Source organism: Simochromis diagramma, unplaced genomic scaffold (assembly GCF_900408965.1).
Source record: "Simochromis diagramma unplaced genomic scaffold, fSimDia1.1 OVJJ01000421.1, whole genome shotgun sequence".
Classification (NCBI taxonomy): Eukaryota; Metazoa; Chordata; class Actinopteri; order Cichliformes; family Cichlidae; genus Simochromis; species Simochromis diagramma.
The window spans coordinates 3401022-3414560 of NW_024387250.1; the positions used below are offsets into that span (position 1 = coordinate 3401022).

At 39.5% G+C, this 13539-nt stretch overlaps 2 protein-coding genes across 3 annotated transcripts; one reads left to right on the forward strand and one right to left on the reverse strand.

Annotated features, from left to right (window-relative positions):
• The first annotated feature begins 5531 nt into the window (after positions 1 to 5531).
• Positions 5532 to 10932, forward strand: si:ch211-217g15.3 (uncharacterized protein LOC368914 homolog). Its single transcript, XM_040001948.1, has 4 exons — positions 5532 to 9976; positions 10117 to 10171; positions 10304 to 10341; positions 10428 to 10932. Exons 1-4 carry the CDS (start codon positions 9969 to 9971, stop codon positions 10870 to 10872), a joined length of 546 nt encoding a protein of 181 aa, XP_039857882.1. The 5' UTR covers positions 5532 to 9968; the 3' UTR covers positions 10873 to 10932.
• Positions 10933 to 11055: 123 nt separating this feature from the next.
• fuom (fucose mutarotase) lies at positions 11056 to 12954 on the reverse strand. 2 transcript variants are annotated; one of them, XM_040001949.1, is made up of 6 exons: positions 12589 to 12951; positions 12320 to 12388; positions 12159 to 12229; positions 11958 to 12056; positions 11786 to 11859; positions 11056 to 11347 (listed from the first exon to the last, which is right to left on the reverse strand). In XM_040001949.1, exons 1-6 carry the CDS (start codon positions 12671 to 12673, stop codon positions 11281 to 11283), a joined length of 465 nt encoding a protein of 154 aa, XP_039857883.1. In that variant the 5' UTR covers positions 12674 to 12951; the 3' UTR covers positions 11056 to 11280. The 2 variants fall into 2 exon arrangements, with proteins under 2 accessions (XP_039857883.1, XP_039857884.1); XM_040001950.1 differs by lacking the exon at positions 12320 to 12388 and having other exon boundaries at positions 12589 to 12954.
• Positions 12955 to 13539: the final 585 nt, after the last annotated feature.

Here is a 13539-nt window from a genome sequence, read left to right on the forward strand (position 1 = left end):
GCTGTAACTTATGCTGATATGACATGCAAAATTTGGCTCACAAAATCCACTTAAAGTTCCCGTTGACTGCCTGCAGACCAGTACGCACAGCACGTCTGCAACCCTTAACTCTGCTCGGGCTACCTATTAAAGGCTTGTTTGAGTTCTCTAGCTTAGACCTTTTCCACATCATTTCATGTGATTCACTGTGAGAAAGACACCAAGAAAAAAAAGATATTTTAATTTACTTCACAAAATTAAACAGTGAATAAAATTTTAATAAATGGAACAGAAAAGGCTTTTTTTGGTAGCTTTTTGCAGCTTCGTATAACTTCCATAATCTTATCTTCAGCAATGTAACATAAAAGAGCATAAACAACAATGCAGCATGTCTTCTTGTATGGCATCTGCACTTCTTTCCATAGTACTACCCCCCATATCTGCCCCCAGACTGTTTGACTATACACTATCTGTAGCTACTTTCATTTGCATTAGTTAAACATGTCCAACAGCAAAAATCTTATCTGTTACATGTGCAACAGTGAGCCGTTATATGTGTTGGCCTGGTGGAATTTGGAGTAACTGGTGCAAGAATCAGTGCCTTATTTACAGCGCTGACCTGTAAGATGAGTTAAATACAGCAGAAAGTACGTGTCAGAAAGCTATCACATATCTCTGCTGGTAACCTCGTTCCCTTTTAGCTGTGTCTGTATTTGCTCTGCTGTTGTCTGCGTTCTGCAGGTATGCAATTATGGTTTGAAAAGGCTGGAGCCAGACTTTCCACAGGGCACAGCGTGGGAACAAACCGGGGTCTGGGAGCCGAGGTCAGGGAGCACGGTGGCTGCGAACTACAGAGATAGACATCAAGGAGGCAGTCATCACTGTCAAGTGAACGTCTACTGGTGGAGTCGAATCGGAGGTCTGACTCACATCGTCTGACTGTGGCGAGAGTTTACTGAATGATGTGTAATGAGCAACTATGAATGGAGCCTACTATAAAAGATACAGAGGGTGAGCAATGCAGTGCAATAATGCATTGCATGTGCAAGATTCCTCAAATCTGATCACAGATTGTCTTTGTGATACAGTTAAAAAAAAAATGCAATAATAAAATAAACAAAATAAAAAGGAAAAAGTATATATATATTGATGAAATTAATACTTTATTAAATACTCACACTTAAGAAAAAATTGATCTCTCTAAAGATTTAAGCAGAAAGTAGCGCTCTAGTTAGCTGTAAGTGATGGATGCTGATTAACTGAATCACCTTGACCTTCTACATCACTGGGGAAATCACTACTGTTAGAAACACTTTCACTAATAGCCCTCTTGTATTAACTTTTAAATATTCTCATAGGCTAAGATGGATATTTCTTCTTGTGGGTGTATGCACCGACCATATTTGTGTAAAATGTTCTCAGGGAAAAAACATAAAAGTCGAAAGCATACAAAGTTTCATCCACTGACATAACTGCTCAGAGCGGGCACATGTTTCTTTAATAAGGATGAAAGCGCGGTGCTCTTGTAACTGGATCTTTCTGTAGCAGAAGGCTTTCCATCAAGGAACAGCAGGATCCTTTCCTTAACCCGGGAGCATCGGCACAGATTAGGTCGTGACACGCAACCTCAGATACACGCAAATTCAGACCCGTGTGACAGACACAGAGAGGATTTCTGGATTAAATATACAGTGGTGAGGGCAGCGTAATAAACATCTGGAACACCTGTAATCTCTGTTAACAACTGTACGCCCTTCACCTCCTGACAACGTTTTCAACAAGGATGTGCTCCCCACTGAGTTCATTCTCTGATGGCTCTGTGATAAATTCTGTGGGGCTGGAGGTCAGAGGTTAAAGGTTAGGGGTATTCCAGCTGGCAGCTAGGGCTGCAGTGGACTCCAGTGAGGAGTCATTCAGCGACTGGAACAGGGGTAGAAGGGGAGGGAGCGAGGCTTTTGTGTTTCATGGTTGATACTCAGCTCTCAAGGCCTTTTAATTTTCTGGCATGAATGATCTCTGCTTTCACATAACAATGCAAGCTGGAAGAGGAGATGTCTTTAAATTGCATTGTGTGGGCCTCTTGATTGCTAAAGCATCTATAATAAGTTTGTTTTATTTTTATTTATGAATACCACGATTGCTCCTGAGGTCACCAGTAGTGGAAAACAACCCTTGAGTGGAATCTGAGCTTGATGTACAACTTTCACTGACATAAGAAAACTCTCTGTTTGCTTCTAAATGGTAGGAAACACAGGTAGCAACTATAGACTGTATATAAATGATGGGCAAAAGCGCCATGACTTCGCCTCATTTGTGAAGATCTGTTTTGAGGCAGTGGCATTTTGGCTTTTGCCAGCTTGATTTGGTTGAGTGGGTGGATTGCTAAATTAACAGCTATTGCAAGCAAGCCTGGTTACCAAGGTAACCGTACACTGAATGCCTGCAGACACATAAATAACAAATACAATATTAGACCCCCCCTCCACCAAAACTGGAAAAGAGACCATTACAGTGGCTGATATTACCATTAACTACAGGCTGTTTGACATTATTATGGTAGACAATTGCATTAAATTGCTCCAAGCAGCACACAGTCGAAGTCGAGGTTGGCAAACTCTAGCAGTCAGTTAGCACCTGTGCTGGCATTCGCACGTGAGTGAAAACACCCCCTGATAATGATCACTTTAGGCCTTAATTAAGTGTAAGGAGCTAAAAATACTGCTCATGAAAGGAGAAGATTTGCTAAAGACACCAAACTCTTACTATTAAAAAAAGGCTAAACATTTTTATTTTTACAATATTTACAGAATTGAGCATTTTGCTGTAGGTGTCTATGGAGCTGATTTTAGCTCTAGCCTCAACAGAAATCAGAAAAACTGCAGTTTTTACCAATTCTGCTGGCTTCATTTTTCAGTCCAGATGTTACCATTTGTTAGCAAGTAGTGGCTGGACATGGCAGATTATTTATCACATATTTGTTGAGCTAAAAGTAGAATGACTGAGTCAGTGAGTGCTGGACATATCGACTTAAAAGGTGACTATAGCTGCCCTGAAGTCATTACCACATGTTTAAAGTAAATCTAATGCTAGGTAAAGATAACAGCTGTGAACCTGAAACTGAATGTCCTTACTTACGGTTTCTGTTTCCCCCCCTTTTTTTTCTTTCTTTCGTTAGAAGGTCGGTTTCTTAATTACTGAAATAAGCCAGATGTGCCAAGTGTTGGCATGATGTGTTTTCCAAAACATTAGTTCTCTTTGAGTGGAAAATCTCTTTAATGAGAAGCGCACAAAACACAGTAAATAGCCATTAAACTTAGTTTAACAGCTCCCATATGTTTACTGAGTTTGTGAGGGGTGTGATTGAGGGAAGGAGGAGGAGGGTGTACGTGCGTGGCTGTGTGAGAGAGAAAAACAGAAAGACCACCTGAGATTTCCTTCTCATTATAGTCTATTATTTTCATGGAGGTGACACACATTGTCACAGCAATGTGATGGTTCTGAGTCAGCACAGGCAGCTGGCACAGCTAAGGACATCTTTCATGCAGATGGTCAGATCAGCTTTTCAGATTACCTGCCCTGGACAAAAAGAGTTTAGCCATTCCTCTGCATCTCCTCCTGAACAATGAGCTGCCCACTCTTCTGTCATCAGTTACATAACAGATTGTTTTGTTTGTCTTCTGTGGAGCTGTGCAGATTCTGGTGCATCTCCCCTCGTCTACCTGAACTGTCGTCAGTCCTATTGTTGCTGGAAAACAGTTTCAGGCATTACCTGTGGAGCCAGATAGTCAGGTGGATCAGGGCTCCAGACTGACTGGCTCTGGTTACAAAAAAAAAATGAAATCCCATCTGATCATGAGGAAATGGTTTATTAAGCACTCACAATGTTAAAGGCAGTGTCAAAGAAATAATGCTTGTGTAACTGTTACACAGATGGGTGGCTAATTCTTCATAACTCCCCCCCCCCTTTCCCGGTCACCCAACCCGTCACTACACTTCACATTCGCCTCCCCTCTTCCATGGAGGTCCTTCCCCCAACCCTGTAATTCGTGCAAGAAAAATCCGCCGTGAGATGTCTGATGTGTGTTTAATGAGTGTTGGTGAAGCATCAATTAAGTTAATTGTAGATCATTGAGTTAATTTTAGTTATTTAGAAAACCCCAGCTTTCCTAAATGTTGTGAATGCGGGGGGATATGACGGAAGGCTGCGTGTAAAGACAGAGGGGTGGTTAGCCTCAAATACAGCCCTGCTCTCCGGGACAACCTTTATGGGATTTACTTATAGTAATGACGCTGATGATGAGGTTTTGGTGCTGATGATTGTTTTAGTGTGGGCAGGGAGAGTGACTTTTCTGTTTCCATTTGCTTTCATACAGCGATACATAATGTGCTGAGGTCTAGTGTGGAGTCTGATGTCTCCAGCTGATTGCCACCTGTTAAATCTTGTGTTCCCTATTTGTTTCTTCAGCAGTGAAGACATCTTGATGAAGATGCCACTTTGAGTCAAGTAGAAACATGACAGCTGCATTCACGAAAGTCTAAGTGGTAATGGGCTGTTATTGGTTTCAGGGCGGAGCCAGGACTAAAAGCTGGAATGATATATTGATCTTTCTAGCTATGCTATGCATCATTCCTGCATGCAGTAGTCTTATATACACACTTATACAAGTCATGCAACAAGTGAGTCAAACATTAAGCTGCATGATGCAATGATCATTTAATTTAAAATGGGAGTTTTGTCAAATATTCATTTTGGTGGTTTCCCTCGTAAATTGCTGCAGGCTGCAACATTTGCAGCATGTTTTCTATCCCAGAATTACGGGAATAAATCATGACTTAATGCTGCGTTTAAACAGTTACAGACAGGCAATTTATTCTTGGCTCGCTTGTAGCATTTTGTGCAAAAACACTGTGTGACTGTGTGTTTCAGTTTATTGGCATCAGCCTTTGCTTACTGACAACTCCCATTCGCTCTGGTCTTCACTGTTGCTTTTACATTTACTTAAATGCTTGTCATTCACATACTCGCACATTAATACATCTCTGAGTGACAGGAAGAGGAAAACAATCATGCGCTTGGCAGATGAAACCAGCATTTAAACATCTTTTATGCTGGTTTTGCTTCAACATGAAGTTCTTTACTGCACAAATGCAGGTAAAGTACAAGGTTATGTGCAGTTATTATTTTATCGAAATGAAAAATGATGTGGATTTCACAATTTCGATGAGACTTCTGGTTTTACTGAATAATAACTGCTTTTCTTTGAGCATGGAGAGAAAGAAAGTGGTTACAGAATGAAATGCAGGGGAGCAACCCTGAGAGTTCACTATCAGAGAATACCAATAAAAAATCATTTTGATAGGGTCAAAATATTCCACACTGGATATCTTATTGTGCATCAGCATGAAAAGCACATGGAATTAGTTAGTCTGTAAGAAAATTAGCCTCAGTTGCTGCTGATAGTTTGTTGTTTTACAAAGGTAGTTTTTTTTTAGCTACTATTCCTTTTAATTGCATTTTTTTTGCATGTTATAAAATAAATGACTTAGAAATATATGCATATAATTCAAAGCTCACACATTTTTGCCACACAGATTTACATTAAGTGTTGCTCTGAAAAACAACCTCCCTTAACTTTTCAGCTAATCCCACTGATTGTAAACTTCAGTTCAAAACACAGATTAAAAGCACTGCAGCACCTAGATGGGTTGAGTGATGCACCACTTACTCATAAAAAGGATCAGATTATTTTTAAACCTGTGGGACTGTTAGAAGTTCAGAGAGCACTGTCCTGTGGTCGGTCCATTGCTGGTTGCCTCTGGGTTTCACATAGAAATGTTTGATGTGTATGTGCAGGGAATAAGGGGCAGATGGGTAAGAGCTGCATCGCACTATATTCATCAGAGCTCACCTTCAAGACTCCTTTGGATGTCTTAAGGTGTGGTTTCTATGAGATCACATGTGCAGGCCTTAATGTCTGATCATAAACATGCCCAAACATGCCCATAAAAAGCCCAAAACTATACATGAGTAATGTCTGCTATTTACAAATGGTCGATATATACTGGAAATCACAATCACTTTCATGTTTATCTTTGCAAAGACCAGATCTTATCTAAAGGAATAGTAAATTCTTATTAGCACCATGGTCCAGATGAGTACAGCTAGGGTATCATAGCATGCATACTTAAAGTTGTTCTAAGTAAAACAGTTTGTGTATTAACAAGGAAGAACCAAGTAGGTGGTTTTACTCTCTCTTTAGTCTTCATGCTAAGTTAGACCATCTCATAGCTTCACATTTACTATCCAAAAATGATAAAATATCTTTATCTGCTGTACTGTCCAAAGATCTGTCGTCGTTATTTATTTTTGTTTAGCTTGGAACATGAAAAATGCTATTTACTCTAACATGCAAATGTAGACACTAAAGCTGGTACGCCAGAATGTCATACTAAGGAGGGTTCTTTACAAATCTAACCAGCTTGAAAGTGAATATTTGGTACCACCACATTTATTCCTAAAAACAGCCTGAACGTTCTAAGAGAGGTCCTTTGGCCTTTTGGCCGTTTGTTAACATGGATGGTTCTTCAGGCTTATTGAAGGACATTCAAATGTTAATGTCCAGGCTCTGGGGAGGCCAATCCATGACTGTGTGTTCCACTGTGCGCTTTTCTATTCAGGTATACTTTTACTGCATTGGCAGTTTGTTTGGGATCATTGTTATGCTGAAAAACAAAGCGGTTGCCAATCAGATACTTTCCAGATGATATTGCATGGTAGATCAAAATCTGATGGCCCTTTTCTGTGTTCATAATTCAATCAATTTTGGAAACATCCCCAACACCACTGGCTGAGATGCAGCCCCAAAACATGACAGAGCCTGCACCATGTTTTTATCTGCCGTAGACATTTTTTTTGTAGGCCTGCCATGTCTCCTTTTGTCCTCTACTTGATACGTTTCCTTCATTTTTTCAGAACACCTTTTCCACCATGCTGTGATATTACAGATTTTGGTTAATATCTCTTTGGAAATCAACTTGTTGGTGCAAACATAATGTGGCTTTGTTTTTTGTCAAAAGACAACAGTAGGAAAAGAGTGCCTTCTTAATGACTTACCTTCACTTCAGTTGATTTCTCTTTAACACAACAGCATAATGTTTTTCAGCATAAGGTTAGAGCAGTCATTTCTTCCTGTTTAGTTTATTTTAGGAGGTTTTAAACTATTTTTAAAGGCAGATTTACAATAAGTGCCTTCAAAGATGTCTGGTATTTGCTTGCTTAAGGCGTGTTTTAGTAAAGAAGCAGACCACTCAGCGGGGGCGAGTCAAGCCAGACTGTCTCGTAATATTGGACACATGAATCTGATCGAGACTGCCGACATGCTGGAGCCGTCCCCTAAACCGAACAGGAAGTTTGTGTTGTATCTTACAGCTCCTGTACATTACGCTGAATCCTGTTGGCATGAGAAAATATTAACTTGGGTTAACTTAATGGGTCCCCTGCTGCCATGATGAACAGTGAAAGACATTTAGCGAAGAGACACGACAGCAGTTTGACGGAGGCACTGCCAGAAATGCTAAAACACTGAGCTGAAATGAACTTATATTCCTCAGGGGTAAGCTGATTGAGGAAAATTATGGTTGTGTGCTTCAACTTACAGATGTTTAACATAAATCCCAGAGTTTGCATATCAGAAAGCAGCAATTCAGAATTGAGTTGTAATGTAAACAACTCAGTCTGTGCATCAAACATGAATGAATGAATGTTTTATTCCGACGCAGTTTTGCAGTATGATAAGATGTTGGCATGAAGAGCTGACAAACTCCTAGATGATTCAGTATCTGTGGTGCCTGGCACTAAGATCACAGACCTATCATCTGCCTCCAATCTGTCCACATGGATGTGCATGTGACGGGTGATTAGTCTGTTTAAATGATTAAAGCTGTACACAATAGGACTCCATCTGAATCTGGGTAAGTTCTCATGAAAGTAAGCCTGGTATGGGAAGTGTGTGCATTTTTTTTGCTTTGTGGCACTGTAACATTATACATATGTCAAACTTGATTTTACATATGTGTAATGCAAAATTAGGATCTAAAGTAGGACCAGTATTTGGATTGTGGGTCCTGCAGTGATATACACGTATTCAAAAAGGCTATTGTGTATTATTGTATCTTATAGCCTATAAGTAAGTATAGGCTCAGTTTATTCAAAATTCATGCATGATCTTAGCAGCTGCACATCATCTACGGATGTTTTGCACCCAGGCAGATAACAATAGAGGAATTCTAAGGAAAAAGGAAGATGAGGTCTCTTATCTTAAGATTTTTCTCAAAAGATGGAAGCTGAGCTCAAGCCACTGTGTTGTGTTTTTTGAGCTTACAAACTAATCTTAGGATTAGGTTGCCTGTCCTTCTTATTTACAGTCAGCCTAAGTGATGTAGCTGAGATCTTAAATTCATGATCCCTAATAGAGCGGGAATGTTTATAGCACGCAGAATGTTTTCAATATGAGAACAAATCTGAGCTAATTAAGTTCAACCGATGAATGAAAATACAATAATTTATCTGCACATTTATAGATGCATTATTGGCGTGATATCAGACCAGAAAATCAACTCATCGCACTTTGACTCTCATGCCTGTAAGTTGAACACAAAAAAGGACAGACAAGTAAATCAGGTCTATATGTGTGTAAGAATAATTATTTGAAAGACATGCAGAATGCTCAAGAGTCTCATTGTACCCTAATTACTGCATACTTACCAATGTAATATATGAGATGAACACAAAACAGGGCTTAGCATGAGGTGGATGTCATTGTTTTACAGGAATAAACCAAAATATTGGACAAACTCAAATAGAACCTGATCTCCTTACAGCAAATGTCAGGAAAGGGATCACATCATTGCAAAGATTATCAGATTTTATGGCAGTGCATGCCACTGTGGAGACATTTCAATCAAAACTACATGTCAACCTGGTGGTGGTGCTAGTCATTAGGCTTCATCAGCAGAGGATCATAAATATCTTCACAGCACTTCATGACAGTTCTCAGAATAGTTGAGATATTTCAGTGAACAATTCCTGATGTTACACAGTTGTGATACACAGCAGGGCATTAAACCCAATGAGAGAGAAACGGTGAAAATATGTAATAAAAAGATTATTAAAACAGAGAGCAGGAAAACCAAACTCTGTGGAAAATGCAGTGTGCAACTGTGTGAGTGTATTGAGTTAAAACTACCAGTGGTAAAATGTGCTTGCAGTTCACGGAGAATGATTTTATAGATGAATATGTGTGTGATTTGTTACCATCTTTCTGCACACAATGACAGCAGATGAGCTCCGAACTCATCACCAGTGAAGATATGATGTTCAGATAGAAAACTGCAGTTTAATACAATGCTGCAAATGTAACCAAGCACAGAAAGAAAGGATAATCCACTGGTGCTTGCTGCTAACTAGATGACATATATACAGCCATGTATACAATAGTTACTGAGGTTAGATACCGTCGTCGTATAGAGCTTGGAGAAACTACTGCTGCTGCATGATAATAAAGTTTATCTCTTACTCTCAGTAATAAAGACAAGGAACTTTACAGCCTTGATAAGGGAGATAATTGCATCAAATGTAATTACAATATTGTATATTTATTACATATTTTAGCTGTGTTTGCCTAACTGTGATAAATTAAAACAAAGAAAAATACAGGATGATATAAATAAGAAAAACATTTTATATTTGACATGTTCTGCTCAGTTACGTGGAGTGTATTTTGACACTTTGACAGAAAGAGGAATTTTAATGGCACCAACACAAAACACAAGCGAGATTAGAAATGATAAGTTACTTACAGCCTGCACTTGGAGGATACAAAGGTCGGGACAGCAGGTTTATAGATAGATCTTTGGTCCTTCGTTTCAGTAGCAGGTGATCAAAAGGCAATCTTGTTCCAAACACTGAGCTGCCAGCACGAAGACGCACCATGTTCAGGTGAGAAATCTCTTCAAAGATTTAGCTTGTTTTTAATGCTTATAGATTAGATGAGTTGTTTTTGTAAGTTGACAGGGATCTGTGTTTATGAAGTATGAAGTTGAACTCTAGCAATTAACCTAAATTGGTTCCCCTGGTAGGATTTCTCTAATCGTCTGTGTTTCGCTGATACTTGGCATCACAGCAAAGCCTTGGGTATGTATATATTACTTCCAGTCTTATATTACATTGAAATAAATCAGCTTTACTGTTACTTTTAAACATGTTTTTATGGTTAATAGTATTTATTTGAATCGTAATCCTGTATTATTTGTGCTCTTCTCTCAGAATAAACTTTCAGATGAAGTCTTCCAGAAAGCTGTCATGTGAGTTGAAGTTTCTTAAACTAAAAGAAAGGTTCTCATGTTTGCTCAGGCTGATAAAAACAAATGGTGTGTGATACTCATTTCAGGTCTATAGATGAGAGAGGTAGGCCAGCCTGGGCAGTGGTAGTTGAGCCTCCTGAGGATATGGATAGGACCCACTATGATATTGACCCCAACATGAAGATCTGGAAGAGTATGAGAGGCAGCGGACAGGAGAAAAAATATGTGAAGGCTGAGGAAGACCTGGATGAGCTGTACCATCCCTCAACGGGTAATCTCCTCCGAGGTCGAAACCAAAACTTGGATGTCCCCCCTGTTGTCCAGGCTGAGCCGGTGATACCTCAGATGGCGGTTAAAATTCAGGCCAGGGTTCACCTTGAGCCTGAGGAGGACATGGATGCTGTGTACCACAAAGAACCAGTCAGGCCGGTCTTTCACCAGGACAACATCAGAGCTGCCTATCCTGTCAATTTTCCACCTCAGAAGCACACTGAGCCAGAGGAAGATTTGGATATGATCTACCATCGCTGATCTTCCAACAACTCAGCTCTTTATCATTTAAGTTCATGTAGCTGCAACTGAGTAAAAAAAAAAAAAATCAAGAGCTTCATTTGATTCAATTACACTGCCTTAAAGCTTCACTAAGCAAGAACACCTAAATCTGTGTCGCTCATATGCATCTTGATGATAAAGATACTGTAAACACTCCCATCAGAGACTGTGTTTCATTTATTTATTGATATAAACATAATGCAGAAATCAGTTATAAAAATATAGATTGTATTTACAGCAGTGATTACAGATTTGAAAAAAATGCATATGAATTCACAAAATATGATGATTTTGACTGTAAAGAATTCAATTAGTGCCTAATATCACAGAACAACAGAAAAATAAAAACTGAAATCATCAAATGTGTTCAAAATGTGTGTGTGCGCGTCACTGTAGCTGCTCAGCAGGGATGACCCCCTTCTTCAGTATCAGGTTACCATACAGAGCTGTCTCCCTGAGGAAAATCATAAAGACACAATGTAAAAAAAGAAAGAAAGAAAAAGAAAAAAGCCTTTTGTGTTGATTTTAAACTTTAGCGTGCAGACCATAATCTCCATAATTAAACTAGCTCCAGGCCTCTGCAATGATATCCAGATTTGTTCATGACAATGAAGCGATTAAAATCAGTGCAACAGTCTGATTATCGAGATGCGACACTTCTTGATTCATGATGCTGTAGGTTTGCTAATATATGAAAAAAACAAAAAGAAAAACAACAACAACTGACAGATAAATCATGAGAATGATTTCTAGCACGGAACATCTTTTTCTTTCTTTTTTACAAACGGAACCATTTCTACACTTGATTTTGAAACACAGAAGTGCACTTTTAGCAATGCAACTCAATCTAGCTGAACCTAGACTCAAATGAAGGCAGAGAAAATACACCAACCCTGTTGCCACAACAGCGTAGGCCTTCTTGGCTCGTTCATAGAAAGCAAACCTTTCCACCTTCTCAAGAGAAACCTGTATATAAACAGAAATCAGCACACAGAGAGTCACAAATCAAATGAACACACACTCATTTTGTTTCACTTAATAACAGGGTGAAGGGGTTGTCTTACCTGAGAGCCTGCCTGGCTCAAGAGCTGTTCGTAGGTGTCCCACACAGGCACAGCTAAACCTCTCTGCTTGTCACTATCTACTAGATCCATAACTGCAGCCTGTGAAAGCATGCAGCACAGATTTTACATTATATGAACTAAATATTAAACAGTCAGGCACAAAAACGACAGAATGTCTATGCAGATGCTTTAGCTCAGTACCGGAGAGGGGACATAGGTGTCCAGGGGCAAAAGCTTCAAAACAGCCTCCATAAGCCGTGGGATCCCCAACCCTGCATTAAGGTTAGACACAGTCTGAAAGCTAAACTTGAAGGACACACATACACACATTTTTTTTTATATACGCAGGTGTATTTACATACCATCAGCCCTTATCTCCTTTGGGCCACATGCACAAATAGAAGATGCTGGGAAATTAGCATCAGCAAGCACTGAAAATAATTAAACGAGTGAGTGACTTCATGAAGAGTGAGTAAAATCTCTGTAACTGTGCCGTGCAGCTACAGGTTAATGATCCTTTTTACGTGGTGTTGACATAAACTCAGATTAGCACAGCAGTGTGCAGCATGCCTACAAGCAGGGTATACAGGTCACTGCTGTTAGCAGCTCTGTATGCGTGTAATTATCATACCCAGTTCATCCCCGTGGCCCATTTTAGCGAGAGCATACAGAAGTTCAGGTGATAAAACAGAGGGGATTCCTCTTAGCACGACCATTCCTGCAGCCTCAAAACACGGAGAATCGGAGACGGCTCAAGCGACGCGAGAGTAGTACCTGTAGCCAACTTCCGTCTTCGTTTGTGACATGGTAGAAACATAAAATTACCAATTTAGGAAGAAAAAAACCTTTAAAGTTGTAAATGTTAACTGTTATGGCGGAAGATTCAGTCGTCAAGCTAAGATTTCAAACTTTTATTATTTTTCGGTGTTGGTTTGTCGGATAAAGGGTTTAGTAGCTTTAGCAATAACTATCTTGACAGTCTTCCTTAGATGAACGTAAACGCATCACGTGCTAAAACTGATAAATCTGATTGGTTAGCTCACTTTTCTTAAACTTTAAATACAGTCTCACAAATCCGAAAGCCCAGTTTTTGGAATAAATAAATAATAGCATAAAATACTAATGTGGCCTAAACGAGTACTAAATAAGCTTATAAATAGTTTGTGTTTTCTTTTTGCTTCAGTTAGTAAAAGTTATCTAACCACACTGTGCTTATGTGAATCTATAAAGCAGGGTCGCGCTGTTCGCCTGTAGTCTGGTGTAATTAATCTTAGGTCCGTGTTGTTTCTGACACCCTTGGGTGGGCATAATTCAAAGCAGACACCGGTGAACGTGTTATTCCGACCCGATCTGTGACGCCAAGAATGTGAGATAATGAAAATATTTGTACGATGAAAACCACACTCCACCCGGCTTGTTTCATCTGGGCCAGAAATGCTCTCAGCTGGATGACAAGAAAAAAAAGATGCTGAGGAATCCTTTCCATGACCGCAGAGCCAGCCCGGTGCTGATCTGCATATAAAAAGGCTTTTTAAAAAGTAAAGTCACAGTTGCAGGCTTGTGGGCTTTTACACTGAATTTG